The sequence below is a fragment of the Acanthochromis polyacanthus genome, chromosome 14, assembly GCF_021347895.1.
Source record: "Acanthochromis polyacanthus isolate Apoly-LR-REF ecotype Palm Island chromosome 14, KAUST_Apoly_ChrSc, whole genome shotgun sequence".
Taxonomy (NCBI): Eukaryota; Metazoa; Chordata; class Actinopteri; family Pomacentridae; genus Acanthochromis; species Acanthochromis polyacanthus.
Window position 1 is genome coordinate 19,188,569 of NC_067126.1, and position 21,267 is coordinate 19,209,835.

At 40.8% G+C, this 21,267-nt stretch overlaps 1 protein-coding gene across 16 annotated transcripts in view; it reads left to right on the forward strand.

Moving 5' to 3' along the window:
• Nucleotides 1-21,267, forward strand: part of tns1b (tensin 1b) — a 213,304-nt gene that overhangs the window by 102,811 nt on the left and 89,226 nt on the right. For all 16 annotated transcript variants that reach the window (XM_051958597.1, XM_051958608.1, XM_051958602.1 and 13 more), the window contains one exon: nucleotides 17,005-17,043. In XM_051958597.1, the coding sequence (XP_051814557.1) occupies nucleotides 17,005-17,043 (39 nt within the window). The remainder of the gene's footprint in view (nucleotides 1-17,004; nucleotides 17,044-21,267) is intronic.

Sequence of the window (21,267 nt, forward strand, 5' to 3'; positions counted from 1 at the left end):
CACTGTGATGTTCAAGGTAGAGTGAGGACTTGTACAAGAACGCTGAGACCAATCAGTCAAATCACCAAAATTTGCCCCGCTCACCTCCTCTGTACATTGCATATGTATCCAATCACTTTCAAGTTTACTGCCAAGCATCCTGTCTACAGCAAATCATAGTAGATGGTACTGGGGAGCTTTGTCATCTCCCCAGAGACCCCTTAAGCCCAGCAGTGTTCCTACTGTATACTGTTTTTAAACAAACTTATTTTAGAAACATGCACCACGTGAGCACAATGTAAACTAAATAACTGTGGTCTTAAAATTAGATTATGAAATGGGACCAGAAGGACCCAGACCATCTTACAGTGGTAAACATTTATAGCAGGGATGGCATCAAGAAAAAGCGAATGGAATTTCCAATCGATTCCGTTGTAAATCTGTGTTAACTGATTAATAAATTGATCGCCATTTAAAGTAGATGCAATGAGCTAGATAAACGACACTAAAACATTGATTTGGTAACATTAGACAGTATTGGATTTTATCTGTTCAATTTATAAATGGAAGTTCAATATATGCCTTCCTTTTGGCTTTGTTTTGGTCTCCACCAACTCTACAGTGAAATGTCTCTTTTCAGGCTGCTCACAGCTGTGCTATGTTCTCCAGATAGTTTTAACTTTATTACACAATGGACAGTGAGTTTTTATGGAGCTTTCTCATTGAGGAAAAACTTCTGTTGCTAGAAATGAAGAAACTAAACAATAATCTCAAAGAAGCTTGAGTGTTGAGGGGGAATGCAGACATATTTATGTCTTATTTGGATACTGGCAGTGGAGAGACATGGTGAATCTGGCTAAAGAGTGAAGGGAAGTGACATACAGCCATGGAGTCGCTGCTCAGGTCATTTACGCCCATATGGTATTAACCCAAACCGCTCAGCTGTCAGGTTACCCCTGTTTGATCAAGTCGTAATTCACAGCTATTAATTAAACAAAAATTCCAGGCTTTGATGTAGAATTTGTGACATCAAATTTTGCATTACTTGTAGGATATGTAACCCACACATTCCACTAAAAATTCCCTTGCTTATCACAGTGTAACAAGGCATTGTCCTGCCTGATCAGTGGCATTACCCATGACTCCTGGTTGTATGGGAATAGTGTACATCTACTGGCAGGGAGCCCTTGCCAGACTGGATTCCAGCAGAGGCATTTTTCGTCGTTACTGTCTGCCAGGGAAGCAGTGCTCCAGTCAACACCCCTTCCCACCCCACCTTTCAGACTACTCATGATAGAACCTTTACTACAGCTACACACTCAGCCACAAAGGCAACCAGGAAGGGCTGGGAAGGTGTGTCGAATAACTCCGCATATGTGTGTTTCTGGGATTAAGGTAAGGCAGTGGTCCATGAAAAAAAAAAAAAAAACACCAGCATGAATTCTCATGCTCCTCTGCTGATGTAATCCTTCTGTGGTTTGTGCGTGTGTGTGTGTGTGTGTGTGTGTGTGTGTGTGTGTGTGTGAGTGAGTCCTTGCAGACACAGCTTAACCTACTGCATTAGTGTGGATTAAATACATAGAGTATTTTGTTTCTTTCGTATGCTATTATCTCATTGACACAGATCGAAGTTGTGCCAAAGCCCTGGTTGTTTCATAGAGAGATAGACCAGTGAGAGAACTTGGCATTGGCCATTTATTCAAGGGTAGGAAGGTACATTGTGATATAAGCCAAGAGACACTTTTAAATTTACTCAATGTTATACTCAAGTACAGCACAAAGTTTGCATATCCAGCATAGCCTAAAATCAATACATGTTCTGTATTAAAATAGACTTGATGTACTCTTTCTTACACGCCCACAAAATGCTCTGCAGAACAGTAATGTGTGCACAGCAATTTATCTATACCTTTTGTCCTCTGGACTCAATGTTGGCACATACTGCAACCCTGCAATGCATTAGCACCATAAATAATCTATAGACATGCCAAAGCATCATACCTTATAGTTAAGCTTTTAGTATAATTAATAGCATCCAGTGAGGGCACAGTAAAAGCTTCACATTCATCAAGGGTGTCGTATAATGTTTCACTTATGGTGGTTACTTAGCAGGTCATCTGGCACGTATGAGAAACTGCTGTCATAGGCCCACAGGAAGGTGTTTAAAGAGTGTATGAAAGAACACATCCGGAGACTAATGCTGCAGTTAAAAATGAACAGTGGACCCCTTTAGAATTTACTGCTTGGAGCCTCTAACAACTGTGACGACACGAGAAGCCCACCGACTTGGACCAAATCATGCCTGTTTTCACTTTTATTGTTGGGTGTTATTTTGTGCTAGAGCTGTAATTGCTGTTTCACTCCAACCAAAACTGTGCATCAAATATAGTTTGTCACATTCTTATTGACTTTTTTTGGCTAGAAAGCTGTTTGGATCCAATTGTTTGATTTCTGGTGTTCTTCCCAAGGACTTGCCCACAGTATTTCCATGTTTCCTGTCTTCAGCGGTAACCGGAGCCAACCCTTGACATTCTGCAGCCCCTCAGTCTAATACTCTTTAAATAGAGGAGCTCCTTATAATGCCCCCAAAAAGAGGAGCATTATAGTGAAACATTTAATGATGGCTAATCTTTTAAATGACTCCATGCAATCAAGCTTGAGGCCTGGTATAATGGCTCTTCCTTGAATGGTGTTTGCAGTTGCAAAATCAAGGAACGTATTGAAAAAGAGGGGAGAAGAAAACTGCTGCTCCTTCTCTCTTTTCGTTCGTTTTCCCAGCCTTGGAGTTTGGCTTTTAGCTTGACAGGCAGCTTTAGGTTTTTTGATCTCAGTGACATAGTACCTTATTTACTGGGATGGCAGACCAACTCCTAACCTCTCCATACCACATATCATATTTGTAGTAGAGATCGCCAATCAATGGCCTTATCTGACCCTTACAGGGCACCAGTTCTCAAACACAAGCCTGCTTTGGCTTCAAAGCAACATGATGCTTATTGAATGTGGCTCTGCCAATGAAACTCAACTGAAAGAGATTTAAAACATATAGCTCAGGTTGGCCTCAAATCCACAGACTGGGATGTTGTACATTTGAGGGGAAGCAGAATTAGGTGTAGCCCTCCTCTACTTTTAATATCAGTCTGTGAGAATTCGGCAGCCTTAGAAGTGGTGAAGCTTCAGAGATTGATTTCGATCTCTGCTTTGGAAGCTCCACAGTTTCTTTATGTTCGTTATTCCTTCTAGTTATATACAGTACGGTCACGGTGGCAGTCTATTTCTGCTTATTAGTCTATTCTAATTTTCAGTGTTTAAACTTCATCAGGGTGATTCTGCCTCTTGACTGGGTTACAGAAGAGTTAGTCAGGATGATTTGCTAAAGGTACAGCTAGTGTCTCCCTCATACTTCAAGCCCCTCCACAAATCAATGATTATTTTTGTTTCTGCAGAATATTTGAGAGAATTGCAACATCCAAACTTCTGGTATCATACTATGACAGTCTGACTTGTTTTTCATTTCATTGCAGACTACATAAAGATGAGCTATTTATTATTTTATCTGGTTGTAAATATACATCCAGTCTTTCCATTCAGACCTGCAACACATTCCAAAGAGAACTCTTGTGGGGGCAATTTAGGACTAGTAATGATGTAAACAAATTTGGATAGTGATGTGATTTGAAACAGCTGATGCCAGCAGGTGATTGTAATTATGATTTGGTACAAAAGCAGCATCCAGGAAAGGCCTAATCCTGCAGGAGCAAAGAGGAATAAAGATCTCTCCTAAGAACATGAGAATATCACTGAAATATTTGAAAACAGTGTTCATCAAAGAAAGATAGGAAAGAATTTGGAAATGTCACCATCTACTGTGCATGATGTTCAAAGATTCAAGGGATTTGAAGAAATGCATGTGCCTTAAGGTGAAGGATGCAGAACTAAGCCAAATGCCCTTGATTTCCCTTCACTAAGACAGCACTGCATCAAGAACCTTCATTTATCCCGACGTTATATAATGGCCGAGGCCCAGGATTACTCAGGGAATATAATGTGTAATTACAATCAGAATTGTGCAAAAAGAGGCCGTCTTCTCTCAAGGTAAGGAGCTGGGTGAGTGTCCTTTTTTATTCGAAATGATTGCTGAGCAACACATGCTGACGTCTTATCTAGGAATGCCCTAAGTAAATTCTTTGCTGTTGAAATGAACCTTTGCTTTATACATCCATCCATTATCTATACACCGCTTAATCCTCATTAGAGTCGCTAATGGCTGGAGTCTATCCCAGCTGACTTGGGGTGAAAGCAGGGGGCACCAGTCTATCACAGGGCTACATATAGAGACAAACAATCATACTTGCATTCACAGCTATGGACAGTTTAGAATCACCAATTAACCTCAGCATGTTTTTGGTGGGAGGAACGGGGAGTAACCGGAGAAAACCCACGCAGCTGCAAGCGACGGTACTACCCAGCAAATACCGTGCAGCCCTCAAACAAGATGGATAAAGATAATTTACAAATCACTGCTCTCAGTTTTAATTTAAATTTAACATCTCCTCCTGATTTTTCCTAATTATGGAGTTGTATGATATAGGTAGGTTTTATCTGACCGCAAACTCACTTTCAGTGAGAGAAGCAAAGATTCATGAAATCGTATCTTTCGATTTCACCTCCAGCACCACAGTAGTTGGTGTTGTTTCCTTATCTAAAGCTTGCCTTGGATTTACTCGTTAAATTTAAGTGTAACGGCCTTTGACAAAGACGCCGTCACTTTGAACCTCCGGTCACCTATTACATCACTGCCGACACAGTCGGTGTTATGTAGACTGACTGGTTTCGACATTTTTTCACAATTAAATTCAAGAATATTGATGACTTTGACTATTGAACTTGCATTCCTATCCTACTTTAGTGCTTCAAACAGAGTGAAAAATGGGGTACAGGCTGTATTTAACTGTTTCTAACCATCATTCAAACAAGACTGATAAGATGTGATGAAATCTGCATACGTGCTGGTTCCAGGAAAAACAGACAACTGATAAGAGTGGATGTTTTTTGTGTAGGAATTTTGCAGAAAAAAAAGAAACGGAAAAAATGAATACAAACTTTGCATGATGGTTTTCTGTGATTGCCGTTGTTGTTATATACACAGAATGCATTCAGATTAGGAAAGAATGTAAATGTTCATGGTAAAGTGACGTGAAATGTGAAAGCAGTTTGGGACACTCTGTGATTTAGCTTTGATTCACATCTAGTCTAATTATTTTAAACACAGTTAAAGCTGCAATTTGTTTCCATACGACTGAGCATCCATGTGAACGCTATGTGAAGTATGTGCCTCTGTGCTTGTGTGTGTGTGTGTGTGTGTGTGTGTGTGTGTGTGTGTGTCAGCAGTCATCGACGAGGGTGGAGAGGTTGTTTTCTTCTTTTTTTCCTCTCTTATCAAGCCTTCATGTCTCTGTAAGGAATGTTTATAGAAAGCAGACCTGTTTCCTTGCTTTTTTCAGAGAGTCTCATATTGTTGTTTGCTTTTCATGGCTGATTGATGAGGAAGGAGACTTCAAACATAAAGACCGGAAACATCGGTGCCAGGTTCCTAAATTTCACCAAGTGGCTCAGACTCACTTTAAGGCTGGTGTGTTACAAGTTGAGGATGTTTGTCTAGCTCTGAATAGTAGCAATATGACTTTCTGACTTTCTTTAAAACATAATGTCTATTTTCTTGCATCAGTTATAAATATATCTACTAGGGCTGGGAGTTCTGTATTAATTACAGAAAAAATTGTGTGTTAAAAAAAGTAATTCATTTAATCGCACCTTTCTCAGTTCCCTAATTTCTGACACACTGGTAACACTGACGAACACTCCAGCCCGGTAGGTGGTGGTAATGCACCTGGAGTCTGTTTATTAGCTGTGAAAAAAGATGTACTGAGTGATGGTCAGTGCACAAGAAAGTTTGGTGAACAGTGATGGAAGATGAGACGCATTGAGCTTGTTGGACAGAAAATTTCTTTTAAAAAATTTCTCGATGGCAGCTTGGATAGAAGCGTGATTGTGTGCAAATTGTGCAACAAAGAGTTTTCTTATCACCTCAATGCAAAACATGTTGCTGTTAGCACCAGAGCTAATGTTAGCTATGACAGTCCCGGTACCAGCAAATGGTGTAGCCATCCCACAATAGACCACTTTAGAAGACATTGAAAGTGCTTGAGTTTACAGAAAGTCCTAAAATGTTGAATATAATCACTATAATTGCACATTGAGTTTGCAGTAATCTGTGAATGTAGCAGACAGATGAAAAATGCAGATAAATACAAGTGAAACATATTTTTGTTGTTTAAGTTCACGCATACACTCCCGTTCAAAAGTTTGAGGTAATTTGACTAAATGTCCTTATTTTTGAAAGAAAAGCAGTATTTTTCAATGAGGATAACAGTAAATGAATCAGAAATACAGTCTAGACATTGTTAATGTGGTAAATGACTCTTCTAGCTGGAAATGACAGAGGCCCATTTCCAGCAACCATCACTCCTGTGTTCTAATGCTACATTGTGTTAGCCAATGGCGTTGAAAGGCTAATTGATGATTAGAAAACCCTTGTGAAATTATGTTAGCACATGAATAAAAGTGTGAGTTTTCATGGAAAACATGACCCCAAACTTTTGAACAGTCTCTGTTCATTGATTCAGTCGTCGACCAAAATTTGCTTGAATTGAAAAATGTTGCTTCTTGTCAAATACTGCTATTTGACAAAAACAAGATATCGCGATTAATTAATTACAATGCCTCAAATTAATTATATTAGAGTGTAGTGCACTGTGGTGTTCCCTGTTATTCACATGGGTATTTGTCTTAGAGATATCTTGAGATTGACTTTAACTGCTGTGTAAATGTTGGAAATTACATTTTAATAGCAGGGATAGTTTTGCCCAGCTTGTTCACGACCTGCTAATATCAGTGGAGATTTTCCTTTCCTAGACATAGTATTAATATTTATGACAGTAATGTTTGCTCTGGAAAAACAGCACAGCAGTGATTAATGTTTGCAGGAGTTGGGTTATGCAGATCTGTGAGATAATCAATATTTTCTCAGTTTTTAAATTCCCATCAAATGTCAAAAAGGTTGAGTGCAAAACTGTATGTAGCCAATGGAATTCCTAGTATCTGTCCTAACATTCTGTTTTCAACGGCTGATGCATGAATGAGGAAAAACAATTTTGTGCAAAAGAAAGGGGGGAGTTCAAGTAGTACAAAGGAGGGAGATGGAGACAACGAGAAAGACAAGGGGAGACTTTGGTGGGATTAAATGCGAAACCGAAACCGACAGTCATCTGTCATCACAAAGCACAGTGTGTAGGCGTGCAGGTGAGTTAGTGTGGCAGCTGAATGAATATAAGTCTGTAACTTCCCTCCCTTAACAGGAATTTCTGCCGAAGTTCTAAGTTAACAGCTCCCCTTTTTGCTGTGTGCTAAATGCCAGCCCGGTTTACTCTTATAAAGCAGGCTCGCCTCAGCTTGTCCAATTTTCGTCACTGACAATAAATCCAAGATTTAGGCACTCCTCATGCAAATTCAGTTTAGCCTTGAGGTTGCATTTCCTCTGCAAAATACAAATATAAACAATTTTGTAGCTGTTCTGCAGATTTTATATCACACGTTCTTCACTAGCAGATTAAGGAAGAATAGTAGAAATTAAAATGTTAACATCTCAATGCTCCAGAAAGCTCAGAAGTGACCACAGTACAACAGTAGTTTAAAGTCAAATTCCGTTCAAAATACAGACAGGTGACAAATCAAAGGAAAATCCTACATGAAGTGCAATAAGTGAAGTGTTGGGACTCCATGTGTGCACCTTGGCGAAACTCTGCTGAAGGAATGAACACCATTCTTCCAAACGATATCCCCTCATTTGGTGTTTTGATGGTGGTAGAGAGTGTTGCTCCAAAGTCTCCTACAGGGATTCAGATCGGGTGACTTTGGAGGCCATAGCAAATTATTCACATAGTTTTTACTAAACCATTCAGTTAACCTTTGTGTCCTAAGGATAGAAGCTTTGTCATCATCAAAGAGAAGACTCCCATCACTAGAGAATTATTTAACTACAGGAAATTTTGTAGAACAACTTTGCATTGATTTGCAGTGACTCTTCCCTTTAAGTGCTTAAGTTTTCCACATACGTCTGCTTCTCTGTACTCACCTTTTTATCTAAACAAATGTGTGATTTTGTGATATCACAAGTGTTTTGTAGCCCTGTCACAGCCCATTATGCACCTTACACTAAAATGATGTGGAAACATGCAGCTTCTGATGTACACACACTACTTTACAATGAGGGAGAGCAAATCAATGTGATTTCAGCCAATTTTAACAAAATAATGGAGCAGGGGTGTTAAACTCATTTTAGTTCAGGGGCCGCATAGTACAGCCCAATTTGATCTCAAGTGGGCCGGACCAGTAAAATCAGACCATAACCTATAAACAACAGCAACTCCAAATTTTGCCCTGTGCTTTATTGTACAATTAAAGTACATTCTGAAAATGTTCTTTACTAAACATTATAAAAAACAGAAGTTTAAGAAAAACAAGTGCAATTTCAACAATGGTATGCCTTAGTTTATCATTTCCAGATGACAACTTACAGATCACAATGGATCTGCAGAGGCACAAAACATTTAGTCTGAGGTATCTGGAATTGAACAATATAATATTTTGCTTTGTGATTAGAACAACTTGTCAGGATCTAGACATCATTTTTAATGTACAGTTTTACAAACGTACAATTTGTAATTAATGCCTTCTCTATAATTTTTACACTTTGCAAAGTTGTCTCACGGGCCAGATTGGATCCTCTGGTGGGTCGCTTTTGGATTGCGGGCCGTAAGTTTGACACCCTGTAATAGAGTATAAAATAATACTGAATTATTATTCTACCAAAGCGTTGTTATGTCTTCGGACATGTGTCTGTTTTTTCAGCACTTGTGTTCCCCTGAGGTGATCATCACTTGTACATCTCCAACACTTTCTTTTGTTTATCCCTTGGCCTCTCTGTTTCTATCTGACTGTGTCTGAGTCTCTGCTGTCAGACTTGCTCCAGTAACTTGTTCCTCCAGTAACATCTCCTGCAAGTGAGCAGATGTCCAATGACATCATGTGGAAAAATGTTTTCATGTGAACAGTGTCACTAAGATACAAAATAGGCAGATGCTGAAAGACTGTTTTTCACTTTTTGACAGAGACTGAAGTTTCCCTCTGCTAGTTGTAAACTAAACTTGGCAAAATAACTCGCAGGCATTTATCTGCACTGTACGCACAGAGATAAAATTGGTATTGATCTTTTCATCAGACTGTGGCTTGGACTGCAAACAAGCACTTTGCCCAAAATGCCAAAGTGTTTAGAAACTTAAATTGTATTGCCTTCCCTTAAAAAAAAAAAGCTCTGAAGATGGCAAACTTGGCGATTTACCAAACAACATAAACCTCCCCTCAAACTTGAGTCTTCATGACTGCCTCCTTCTCTCACCCTTCCCTCCCCCTCCTCGTCCTCAACCGCCTGGCCGAGTGCCAGACTGTGAGAGCCATGCTAAATGTTTAAATCAGCGTGCTGGTAAATACCGGCTCTTAGCTGAAAGAGCCTGGGAAGGGAACGTGACCCCTGCTGTAACTTTGGAACAAAAGAAACAAGCTGCAGCTTCTCCCCTCTCCACACCGCCAGAGCCGTCCAACAAAGACCGGGGTGAGAATGAACAGGCGCTGCAGCCGTCTGAAAGCTGCTTTGAGTCTCAGCCGTGGAGAAGAAACATGGCAGCGACATACAGATTCTGTCTGATCCCTCTGGGGTTCAGTTTGTTCTTACAGTCACAATGACATACTATGAGTGTTCTGTATGATGTTGTTTATCTTCATATTTATTGACTCTGTCACAGATTTATTCCTGTTTGGGTATTTGGTACTGCACCGATGCCAATCTTAATCTTTATTAAATATAAACACATTTATATAAGTCTTTGATTTACAGTACATACGTACAGAATCACACAGGGTTGGGCTAATTGTTTTTGCTTGAAGAAACTGCTGTTTACAACATAGGACTGTATAGTATTACTAGTAACCATATGCATACTTAAAGATGCAGACAAAAGAGAGACAGACAAAAACATACGTACATGGCTTTTTATTCCTAAAGGGCTTCTTGTGCTGTGAAGCATTAATCAGCAGTGCTGAGAAAAGGAACTGTGTTTAGAGACTGTCGTTCAGTCGTGTACATGTCCTGAACACCAATCTGCTGAGTAAATCTGAGATTTTCCACAACTTTCCCTGGAGGGAAAAGGGAAGCCATAACTTTCACAGAGACAGAAACAGACAGAAAACAAGAAGAAAATGTTGGAGAAAACCAAACTATCATGGACTTTTAGATTGAAGAATTTACTACTCAGTCCACATAGATGCATTAGCAATTTCTCTGTGTGTGTGTGTGTGTGTGTGTGTGTGTGTGTGTGTGTGTGTGTGTGTGTGTGTGTGTGTGTGTGTGTGTGTGTGTGTGTGTGTGTGTGTGTGTGTGTGTGTGTGTGTGTGTGTGTGTGTGTGTGTGTGTGTGTGTGTGTGTGTGTGTATAAATAAAGAGAGAGAAAAACAGATAAACAGAATGATTGTGCATGGGCACTTGGACTGAAGCTCTCCCATCATTCCTTTGTGCTTTGATAATATCCCAATAAGTCCATACGGACCCGCACCCTGGCACACTCCACCACCACAGACGTAGAAAAGCCTTCTGTTACTCGTTACGCCTCACAAATTGAATTTGCACACTGAATAGTTCTGCCGGGATGTGCCAGATGCAAAGATCTGGATAAACATAAAAGCACTCAGTGCAGCCGTGTGTTTATATGCCAGCGCAGAGAGCTGGGGAAAGTTTAACGCACAGCCCCACGCACTTTTCCGCGGTGGAAATGACCAAACCTGCATGGTAATCATTTCACTGCTTGAAGTAAAGCTGAAATGTCCTTCTCCCTGTTTGGTTTTCCTGCATTAAGGTTGAGATTTATCGACCTAAGCATAGCAGAATTTGTAATAATGAATCTATTCATCATTTATTTATGGCTCTGCACCGGTCATGTCATTAGTGGGGCTATTAACATATTCAGAGCTGGGAGGCTGACATCAGTTACATAACGTGACTGTGTCTGGAGTGTGTCAGTAGCTTGCAGGAAGCTCACTGCATGTGAACGTTGTCCCACAAGCCAGGGTCGTCTGACATGGACTTTTGTCTGCAGGAAATGGACCCTTGTTTAATGCTGTTAACAGAAGCATGTATGGAATGCAACAACACAATTATCCTTTATTATATTACACTCATTTGAATACTCCCGATAGCATCAACACACACTCTCATCAGGCCTCCTCCCCACGCACCGCGGAGCCTGGACAAAGGCTTTGTGTTGGTTTTCATCTAAATTCAAACATGATTCAGAAGCCATTGCTTAAATTGCACCCAGTGCATTTAGTTTTCTGGGTTGTTTCCATGCTTGATTCAGGTCTAGGAACAGACGTTTGTTAGTATTTTACTGAGGCCAGTGCAGTGTTCTGATCTTATCTTGTAATAGCTTGAAAATATTCTGACATATTGCATACTGGATTTAGAAAGACCTAAAATTTAACTTACTAACATCTGAAAAATTATTACTAAATGCTAAGTAGCATAAGTTGAAAGACTCAGTCATAAACCAAAGAGGAGTAGTTCAGGAATCTACATTTCCATGTTATATGTCTCTACTCTGAAGCATTTCTCACACAGTGGTTTCCTGCTGCTTGACCTGTGGCTAGCCCTGTGCTAAGTGCTCACCTGCACGCTGCCTTTAGATAAATATTCATTGTGGTTTCTGCCCCTGACTGTTTTGCCAGACTACAATGGTGCAAAGTTTCACAAAAAAGGAAGCAGCTACTTAGCATGAGGGAGAATGTGAGCTATTCAGATGTGGGCAGACTACCTACCCTCTCCATCTGACCTTTACATCAGAGGTTTTATTACACTGACGACATCGGCTAACTTGTTACTGATGCGACCTCAAACATAATTAAATCATAAATAAAGACAATGAATTTTAGTGGATATGACATTCAGCTAAATGTCAGTTAACATAGCCGTTTAGATGCTGGGGGAGATTTCATGAAGCGGCTCTTTGTGTTTTTGCATTTCGTCTGCTGGCGTTGGGTCAACAAAATGAAGCATTAAATAATTGCATTTCCATTAATTTCTTCATTGCATCAGACTTAACAGCTTATCTGACGGCTGAAGCTTTGAAGAAAACAAAGCCCTGGAAAAATAGTGTTGATTGTACAGAAGTTATCTTGAAGGCTATTGCCATGATCTACATCGGAGCTCAGTTTGAAGGATTTGAAACACAAAGAGACTATAAAATATTTCTGATCCTTTGAGATAGTATAACTCTAGGAACTGTGAAGTAAAGTTGTAAGATATTCTGTCTGGTATGTATGGATGCGCATATTTAATTGACTGCCATGACTGTTGCTATCTGGCTTTTTTGAAATGCATAGTGAGTAAGGTTAAGAACTTGAGGACACTACACATGTTGCATGTAAGCATATAGTAGCAAACTGTCACAAGATAGCCTGTTCTAAAACACACCCTACTTTATTGTCTACGGTCCTCTAATTGGGAAAGTAATATAAAAAAATAAACTCCCTGCTCTCTAAAGTGTCTGTAGTTGTGAATGTGTGTGTGATTGTTTGTCTCTATGTGTAGCGCTGTGATAGACTGGTGACCTGTCCAAAGTGTCTCCTGCCTTCACTCTAAGTCAGCCGGGATAGACGCCAGTGACCCTGTGATCCTAATGAGGATTAAGTGGTGTATAGATAATGGATGGATGTAGCTCCCTGCTCTGTTTAAATAGACTTGAAAGTACTGATTTGAACGTAAACTCATTGGAAAAATGTTTACTGAAGTAACGGATCAAGGGTAAAGAAGGGCCATTTTCTCATGCACTCTGACTACATTTTGATACCAGAGAATTCAATCCCCGCCGGCTGTTAGAAAAAAATGCAAGAATGTTTAAGCACCTGAACACTGGCTGAGCAAAAAGCAGAAAATGAGCTCTGAATGTGGAATGATGCAGTCCATGTGCACATCCCTCCAATATACTGCTTTACATCTTCCTACAGGACTTGTTTTTTTTAGCTGTCTGCTTCACAAATTTGCTCATATTCATAATTCCAAGGAATGTCTAGCTGTCACTTTGAAGTGTGTTAAGAAATATAGCATATCTAGAGGCAGCTAGCAATGTCTAGTAGGTCTTATTGCATTGATTTACAAGACCTGTGCCAGACTGAAGCTGAGCAGAGCTCTGGTGGGAATGACATGAGGTCACCAAACACCATGCACTAATATGAAGGTTTAAACTTTAACCCCACTGGCTCACTGGAACTAATAGCAGAATCAGTAAAATGTCTATCCATCACTGTCAGTACACATCCACAGAGTCCTGATGTGAGCAAAATAAGTAAAAACACCTGTTGCTGCGCAGATGTGGACTATGTAAACACAAATAACAAAAGACCATGAAATAACACATTAGTCATTATATCCCTTGTCCTTATAATGGGTTTAATCATTTAAAAGGATCCAAAGCTGCAATACCATACTTCTTCCCTTCAGACTAACTAGTTTGCATGGATTTACTTCCTAAAATCATGGTATGAGCATTTTGAGATTTATAATAATAATAAGAAGAAGAAATGTTGTTTGTAAGCGCCTTTCTTGACACCCAAGGTCACTTTACAGTAAAAAATAAAACAAAAAACTGGGATGCTTACATTTTTAAACCTGTAATGACATTCTAAAACCAGTCCATAATTACTCTGCCAAGGAACACGGCGGAGTTATGTGACGATCCCCATTGGTTTGTTTGTCCCTCTGTTTGTCTGTCTGTCCTTTCACAACATTACTCAAAAACGGAATTATGGATTTGGATGAAATTTTCAGGGAAAGTCAGAAATGACTCAAGGACCAGATTTTGGCAGTGATGTGGCTTGTACTCTGGATGCATCGCATGGATTTGTTAAAAATTTCTGTATCATTGCGAGATAGCAGCATGGAGTATCTACAAGTGAACACTACATCAGCTGCCTGCTGATGATCGCATGATTGCGATCCTACTACAAATCGACCACAATTTTTTTTTTTACAGATTTTGTCCATCAGAAACCATACAATGACTGAGCAGCCTTGGCGGAGTTTTCTTGTTTAATCTGTTGTGTGTACGCAAACATACTCAATGTTGGCTGACTGCAGGTGGATCGGCTATCAGCTGTAAGCAGAGCAGAGGCGGCATCAGTTGAAAACACTGAGCAGGCCTGAGGAGTCAGGACGCTGGAAGGAGCAGGGCCCCTGAGAGAAGAACGGCATGTCGTTGTGCATGACTGATAAGGATGGTGGAGCATGGCAGGGCTCTGGGCGGAGGGATCTTGGGAGGGTTAGAATAACTTGTAACGGGGGTGATTTAAGGCAGACATTGATACTGTATCCTGTCAACTCCACACCTTCCACCGGGCCAGATGAAATTCTGAAAACAGAGATGCATTCCACTGTGATGATTCAAGTAGGCTGTGGATACGTATGACAATGTGCTGGGAAACTGTGACAGACAGCAGTCACCGAGGAAAGTTTTGTACCCATGAAATATGTAAAGATTCCTCAACTGAATCCACTTTCGCCACCAGTGTGAAGTCATTTCCAAACTGCATCATCGTGGAGGTCCTGCTAACAAGCGTGTAAGGGTTTTATTGAAGTACAAGCAGTTACTGTATTGGAACCTGGCTTAAATTTAGGCACCATCTCTTTTGATATCAGTGTATCAGCTGCTTCTACTGCTAAACGGGACTGAAACATGTAATCTGATTAAAGTCTTTTCCTGTTTAGAGTTAGCATTCCAGTATTCCAGATGGGCTAACAGCTATAAAACAGACCAAGAGACTTTAATGACCCAAGGTGACTCACATATCCTCAGCTTTGTAAATCTAATCAGCTATCCTAACATCCCAATGGCAATCATCCAGTGGTCCTCTTAGGTTTGGAAGCATCCGCTGCGGGTAGTTAGTCAAACATACTACAGCTCAAAAGAAGACTTGTTTATGCAATTAAATAAGGCCTTAGATTTACACAGGGCTTTGGGACTTGTTGGTTTGAAATGACTGGGTTTGAAATTGGAGACTGACTGATAATTTAGCTGGACCAATGTGCTGGTGGTATTTGCATATTGATATCAACATGTACTGTATACAGGCTAGCAAGACATTCCGGTATCAGTTAGGATTTGGAAAACACTACTGCATAATGTCTGGCTTATTTTTTTAAAAAAGGCAACATTTCATCAATTGAAATGGAAAACTGACATTGAAACTGCACACAGTTTGAATGTTTCAGTGTCGAACACAATGAGCACTGGCATCATTGACAAACTGTCTGCTCTCTGAACTAAGAAGCTGTAGCACATTCTGCATGTGTTTATTTCTTTGGCCAATATCTGCTCAATAACTTTGTCTTAAGTTGTAAGAAAACCTAATGAGAGCAAAAAACATTGTCAAAAGGCGAAAATAAAGACACAGAGGACCAGAATTTTCTTTTCTTTTTATGGGCAGACGAGGAATGTGCTACAGTAACACAGAACAGACCTCGACAGACCAGAAGCCTTTTGTTTAAGCAATGACACAATTAGTCTGGGATAAGGAGAGTGGTGGAGTAGCAGCAAAGATGAAAGGTGCTTCCAGAGGTCAACAGTTGTGATAGCTTTGAGGCCTAATCTTTCAAAGCTAAAGCAGACACAGCGTAGTAATAAAAGAAGGATAAAGAATACGAACAAGTTAAAAGCCTACTAGAATCGTGAAGCTGCCCTGTGCTCTTGTTTGCCAGTTAGCTACTGAACAGATGCGATGACTAACTGGTGAAAATTAGGTTTGTAGGGTTTTTCTCCCCCCGTGAACAGTATCAGAAGAATGATGGCGAAACAGACACAAAGGGACAGAGTACAGGCATGGCCAGGAAGGAAACATCAGCAGTGACATCCTGTTTGTATTCATCCTCATCAAGCGACCATCTTTTTCTAGAAGGACTTTATTTAAATCTTCTTCTCGAGGCCATCATCATTATACTCTTCCTGTTTATCAGTTTCAGTCCTCGCTCCAAGCTCACGGGATGACTATGAACATTGTCGGATAGTAATCGGATTAGTCTGAGCACTTGACAGATCATGAGTTCTGTTGGTGAGCCAGTGATGGGATTGCTCCAGTGCTTTGTACTTAAGTCAAGTTGAACAAGATCTTACAGTGTGAGGAGCAGGGTTCTTGTTGGAAAGACGGATATTTAGCTTTTTAATCTGAATGCCGCAGTGCTGTAACACTGTCATGTCTTTGTCCTCTAAACTTGGTGGTAGTGCTGCGTTCTGTTGTACTTATTGTAGGGAGAAAGCTTAACCAGTGCCACTTCTAAACGTTGTCCTTGCTGATTAAAATGCTGCACAGTTTCACTGTTAAACAGCCTTAGAAGCTGCATTCATTGGCTAATCACTAACCTAGTCTGCTGTTTGCTGCTGGTTGGAGTTTTGTTTCCCAGCTGCTCCTGAGGGAACTAAAGCAGTATGTTGCAGGCTGTTAAACCAGAACCAAAACACCCTAGAGAGCTGAGACAAACTGCAGAGTTGGGTTAAAGGTCTATGTGGATTTGTCACTGTCAGCTAAACCTTTCACATTACTATCATCCATTTTTTTGCTTGTCTGTATACAAATATTGATTGGTGCAGCTTTACATCGAAGAGAGCCTTCCTTTCCCAGTTGTACATTTGTATCTGCAGTGGGTGCAAAATACACAACATCTCTTAACACATGTTGGGTGCACCTGTAAGATATAAAGCCATAAAGTGTAAACTAAATTTAGGTGCACGCGTGCTAAAATCAGTTGCTGTGTTCAGTGTAATGCAGATTAATATCAGCATAACTGACCTGTGCTCTGTTTATTTTCAGGTGTCTTCATCTTGTGTTCCAGCGACAAACTACGAGCTGGTAAGTAACAGATTTTTTTTTTTGTTGCAGTAATTGCTTCCATGCTTAGCAGGCATTATTGAGTTCTTCCTGGTGCAGAATTATTGCAAACAAGGTTGGAAAGCAGCAGCCTCCATCAGCCACACGGCAGTTACTGCTGCAGATAATGAACCATTATCTGGAGCCCCCTTGAGACATAGTTGTGATTTGGGGCTGTATAAATAAACCTGACATTACTTTGCCCAACCATTGTCTGGCAGTTGTTTTCTCTGATAAAATGTAAAAGCTGATGCTTTTGTTAAGCTTTTGCCATAAAAGTCAAAGTCTTGCGGATAAGAGAGGTAAATAAAGAGCTGTGTCCTTGAATTTGCTTTATCACGATGACGACTTTTGGTTTTCAATCTAACGTCGAGCAAAGTGAGACGTAGTCTGAGTATGAAGAGATTTTGCAAGGGCAATAAAAGAGACGCTTGCTGCGTTGCCTTATTTGGTATTGGCATAAGAAGCTGTGTTAGACTTGGATGTGATTTGCTCACTCGCTTCCTCGCATGTTGTGTGTTTAAATGGTTTTGGGTGCATGACAAACCAAAGCAAATATCCCCTGCACTTTTCTGCGCTCACAGAGAAAATATTTCTCGAAATGTCTTGTTTTTCTTTCATAAAAGCTGCAGTAATTAAGCAAGAACATGTTATTATCCTTACAGATGCTTTTGCAGTGGATGCTTTCAGCGTGAAGACATCTGTTTAAGATGTGCAGAGGCCCGGTCTAAGCTTTCTGGGCATCGTCTAAGGCATGCGCTGGGGTTCTTTGGTTTCTGAAATGAACACCTTTGGACACAGAGAGCAAGAATTTACCACAAAATTTGCTTTTCGTGCTACCTGTTGGCCTCTCAGTGACATAAACGCTCACTTACTTAACCTGTAAGTCTGTTAATGCTGCTACTTATCTGCTGACAGCTCTGACGGTTTGTTCTGCTGTCAATCAACTTTAAGCTACCACTAGTATTCATAATACTGTGCAGGACTTTCAAAGGCAGATCTAAAGTAATCATTTTTATGGCCAAATTTATCGAACACTACAGGGGGAAAAGTATTGCTCGTGTCCGGAAAAACACAGAATATGTCATACTTCTGTTTTTAATTGACTGAAACCAGCTGAAGGAAGTGGAAGGAAATCTTAACAGCAGGGCACCTCTCTGCATTATATCTCCTTTCTCCTCTCCCAGCTTGCCAAAAGGAGTCTCCCAGGAGGCCTTTGTGCCTGCATTAAAGGTGCTGATTGCCTCATAAACACAGACGAGCTGAGGTGTAAAACATTTGTTGACGTATCTTTACTGTACCACGGAGGGGAGAGGAGAAACACAAAACTGTTAATAATGTGTGTAGCAATGGTTTGGAAGGCCGTGGTTTTCAGCAGCCTGAAAATACAGCATGGAGGAATAGGAAACACGGGCAGTAAATACACACAGGACACCTGATATTTAGCTGGCTTGATATGCAGCTGATGTTTTGCAAGGAGTCAGGTTTGGTGAGCTTATCTGTATTTGGTGTATGAAGTATGTAATACATAGCTGAGTAAGTCATAACAGCGAGTACAGTATGCGTCACCCTTCTGGTGTATGACAGGAACTGGAAGCTGTTAGTGTTTGTGTGAATGTGCGAGTGCGCATGTATGCCTGAGAGTGTTCCCAGCAGCAGCACTCCGTTCTGAGGTGTGCTCTCACTCAGCCCCTTGTTTGGTGAATTCCTTCGCTCACAGCCAGAGATCACCGTGATTTACTGCTCCACTCAGGTGCTGACTGATTACAACACAGACAACACAGTCAGAGAAAAATGGTGGGAAAAAATGAGCGTTTTTGTTTCTGAATCAAGGCATTCCAATGAGATGGACGAGCTGCAACTGGACGAAATACAACTTCATCACCAGATGATCGTACGCCTTCTGATTGAAATAAAAATCATATATCTGCATGCAGCTGTTCTCTGCTTCAGTATTTTAGGATTTTATTGTTTTAATTAGTTTGAGAAGTATTTTTTCCAAACTTGGTAAAACACAGCTTCAGAGGCATTTCGACAGGCATGATTAAAGCTGCTGTCCGGAGTTTCCGTTTGTTTTCAATTTATGTATCATTTTTTAACAAAGCTTAAATGTGTTAGTCTAGTTCGATACTATAATATAAAGTTAGTATAACGCGATATGAAAATTTATTCCTGAGCTCCACCTTCCTCTCATAGACCCCCATGTTATTCCAAAAAGCGCCGGTCGCTGCCGACCAATCAAGTTCGAGCTTCAACTTTGTCATGCTGTCAATCAACAGTTACGCGCACAGCAAGCAAGCCCATGTAGAGGTGGGCGAGCTATGCACTACGCAACCGCGCGCACATTTGTTTTGCTTGTGGAAGAGAGAGCATCAGGGCTCAGCAACTTCCAGGAAAGTTACCAATCCCACGGCTTGTCAGGCCAAGAGACTGCAGGACGTTTTTGGCTCGGGGTGCTCGCGTCGCTCCCCGACCACGGCCTCCATAGCCCGCCTGACGGCTTCGTTTAGATGCCCGACCTCTGGAGGAAGATGTTGGGGCGTCTGGGACATACTCTTCGTCAGAGGAGTCATGCAATTCTGAACTCTAGATAGAAATAAATAAACAATGTAACACATATACACGCGTAAATACACTAAGTTTGATAAACAACGTCATCGAGAGGGATACACGAGTGTAATCACATATTGAAACTTTACTAGTTCGTCCTAGCAGATTCATGTTATTTTGGTATTAGGACAAGTTAGACTCAATACAGCATTCTAACGTAATTCCTTTATTATTTACTAAATGTAGAAGAGGGGAAAACAGCAAAACAGGCGAGATGCTGCAGCACTCCGGACACTCCTCTCATGTACTGCGCGCGTGCACAAATAAAGGGGCGAAAGCAGAGGGACGGAGGGTGGGACCACCAGTGTTTTGGGAGACGCTGCGATTCAAACTCCGGACAGCAGCTTTAAGGGTAATTTGAAAGCAGACAAGGATGCTGATCCAGCTGAATGCATCTTATTTATGGCTTTGATTTATACACATATGCAATGTTGGCCTAAAAGTTGATAATAAAAGTTCATTCTAGACTGTAGATAGTGTAGTTAAAAACACAGTCTCACCACAGCCTCCATTTAGTTTCAACTGTTTAGACTAAATCAAACCATCTCCCAAAGGAGCCTGAGATTTCCAAGTTCTTATAGGTTTGTAGATGTTCAAAACTTCATTCTCCTGAGCAACTTAAGGAATCCTTCTCTGAGTTGGACACATTTCAGGACTGCCATGTTGCCTGGTAGAGTACATCAGATGTTGTTTGACACTACAGTCAAAGTGAGCATAGGAGTGTCTTCTGTGCATATTTACACGTTTGTCTGAGGCTGACAGTTGGGTGAAAAGCCACGTCTTGTGCATTAGCCTTTCTAGGGTTTTAAGAGTCACACATCTGAACTGGACTGAATGGATGTAGCCACTACCATGGTAGTTATTGAGATTTTAGTATGTTGTCAAACTGTGGATGGCGAGCCACAGCACTGGTTGTTGAGAGAGAAAAAATATGGTAGCACTGTATAAAACTGCAACTTGTAAATCAGTATAATTATGAAATTAGTGGCATCTTACTGGTGATTCAAATATAGTAATCCACTACTTACTAACTCTGGAGTGTACAGACTGAGCTGAACTATAGGAGGATGGTGCCAGCTGGCAATCCATTTAATGTAACTGATGATGTGTGGTTGGGAGATCCCATCCAACAGTGAGGATGACAGAAGTTGTTCCCCCCAACCAGACCCCACTTGGGTGGGGGTGGCTGGCGTGCTGTAAAGCATGCTGGGAGCATTCCTCAGAAGTTCCCTCATGCCGAGCCAGCGCTGCCAGGAATAACTTTGATTTTGCGTGAAGCAAAGCTGAGGGTATGGAGGCAGACAGAGAGATGTTCGGGGTTCTTACTGGTGAGGTAGACTGCACATCTGATCACATGCCCCCCAGAAACACACATAAAGAATGCATGTTCTCACAAGCAAAGATATGCACACTCTCAGAAAACCATAAACCACCAACACCTACGTCATCTAGCTTCTTTTTTTATAGGTCTTGTGTAGTGGGGGAACAGGGCCAGGACATTGCTGAGTAATGAGTAACTGCAGGGCAAAGATGGTGTAGATGTGGTCCAATTAGCGCTCTGTTTAGAACCACACATATTTCCCTGATGTGCCCTGT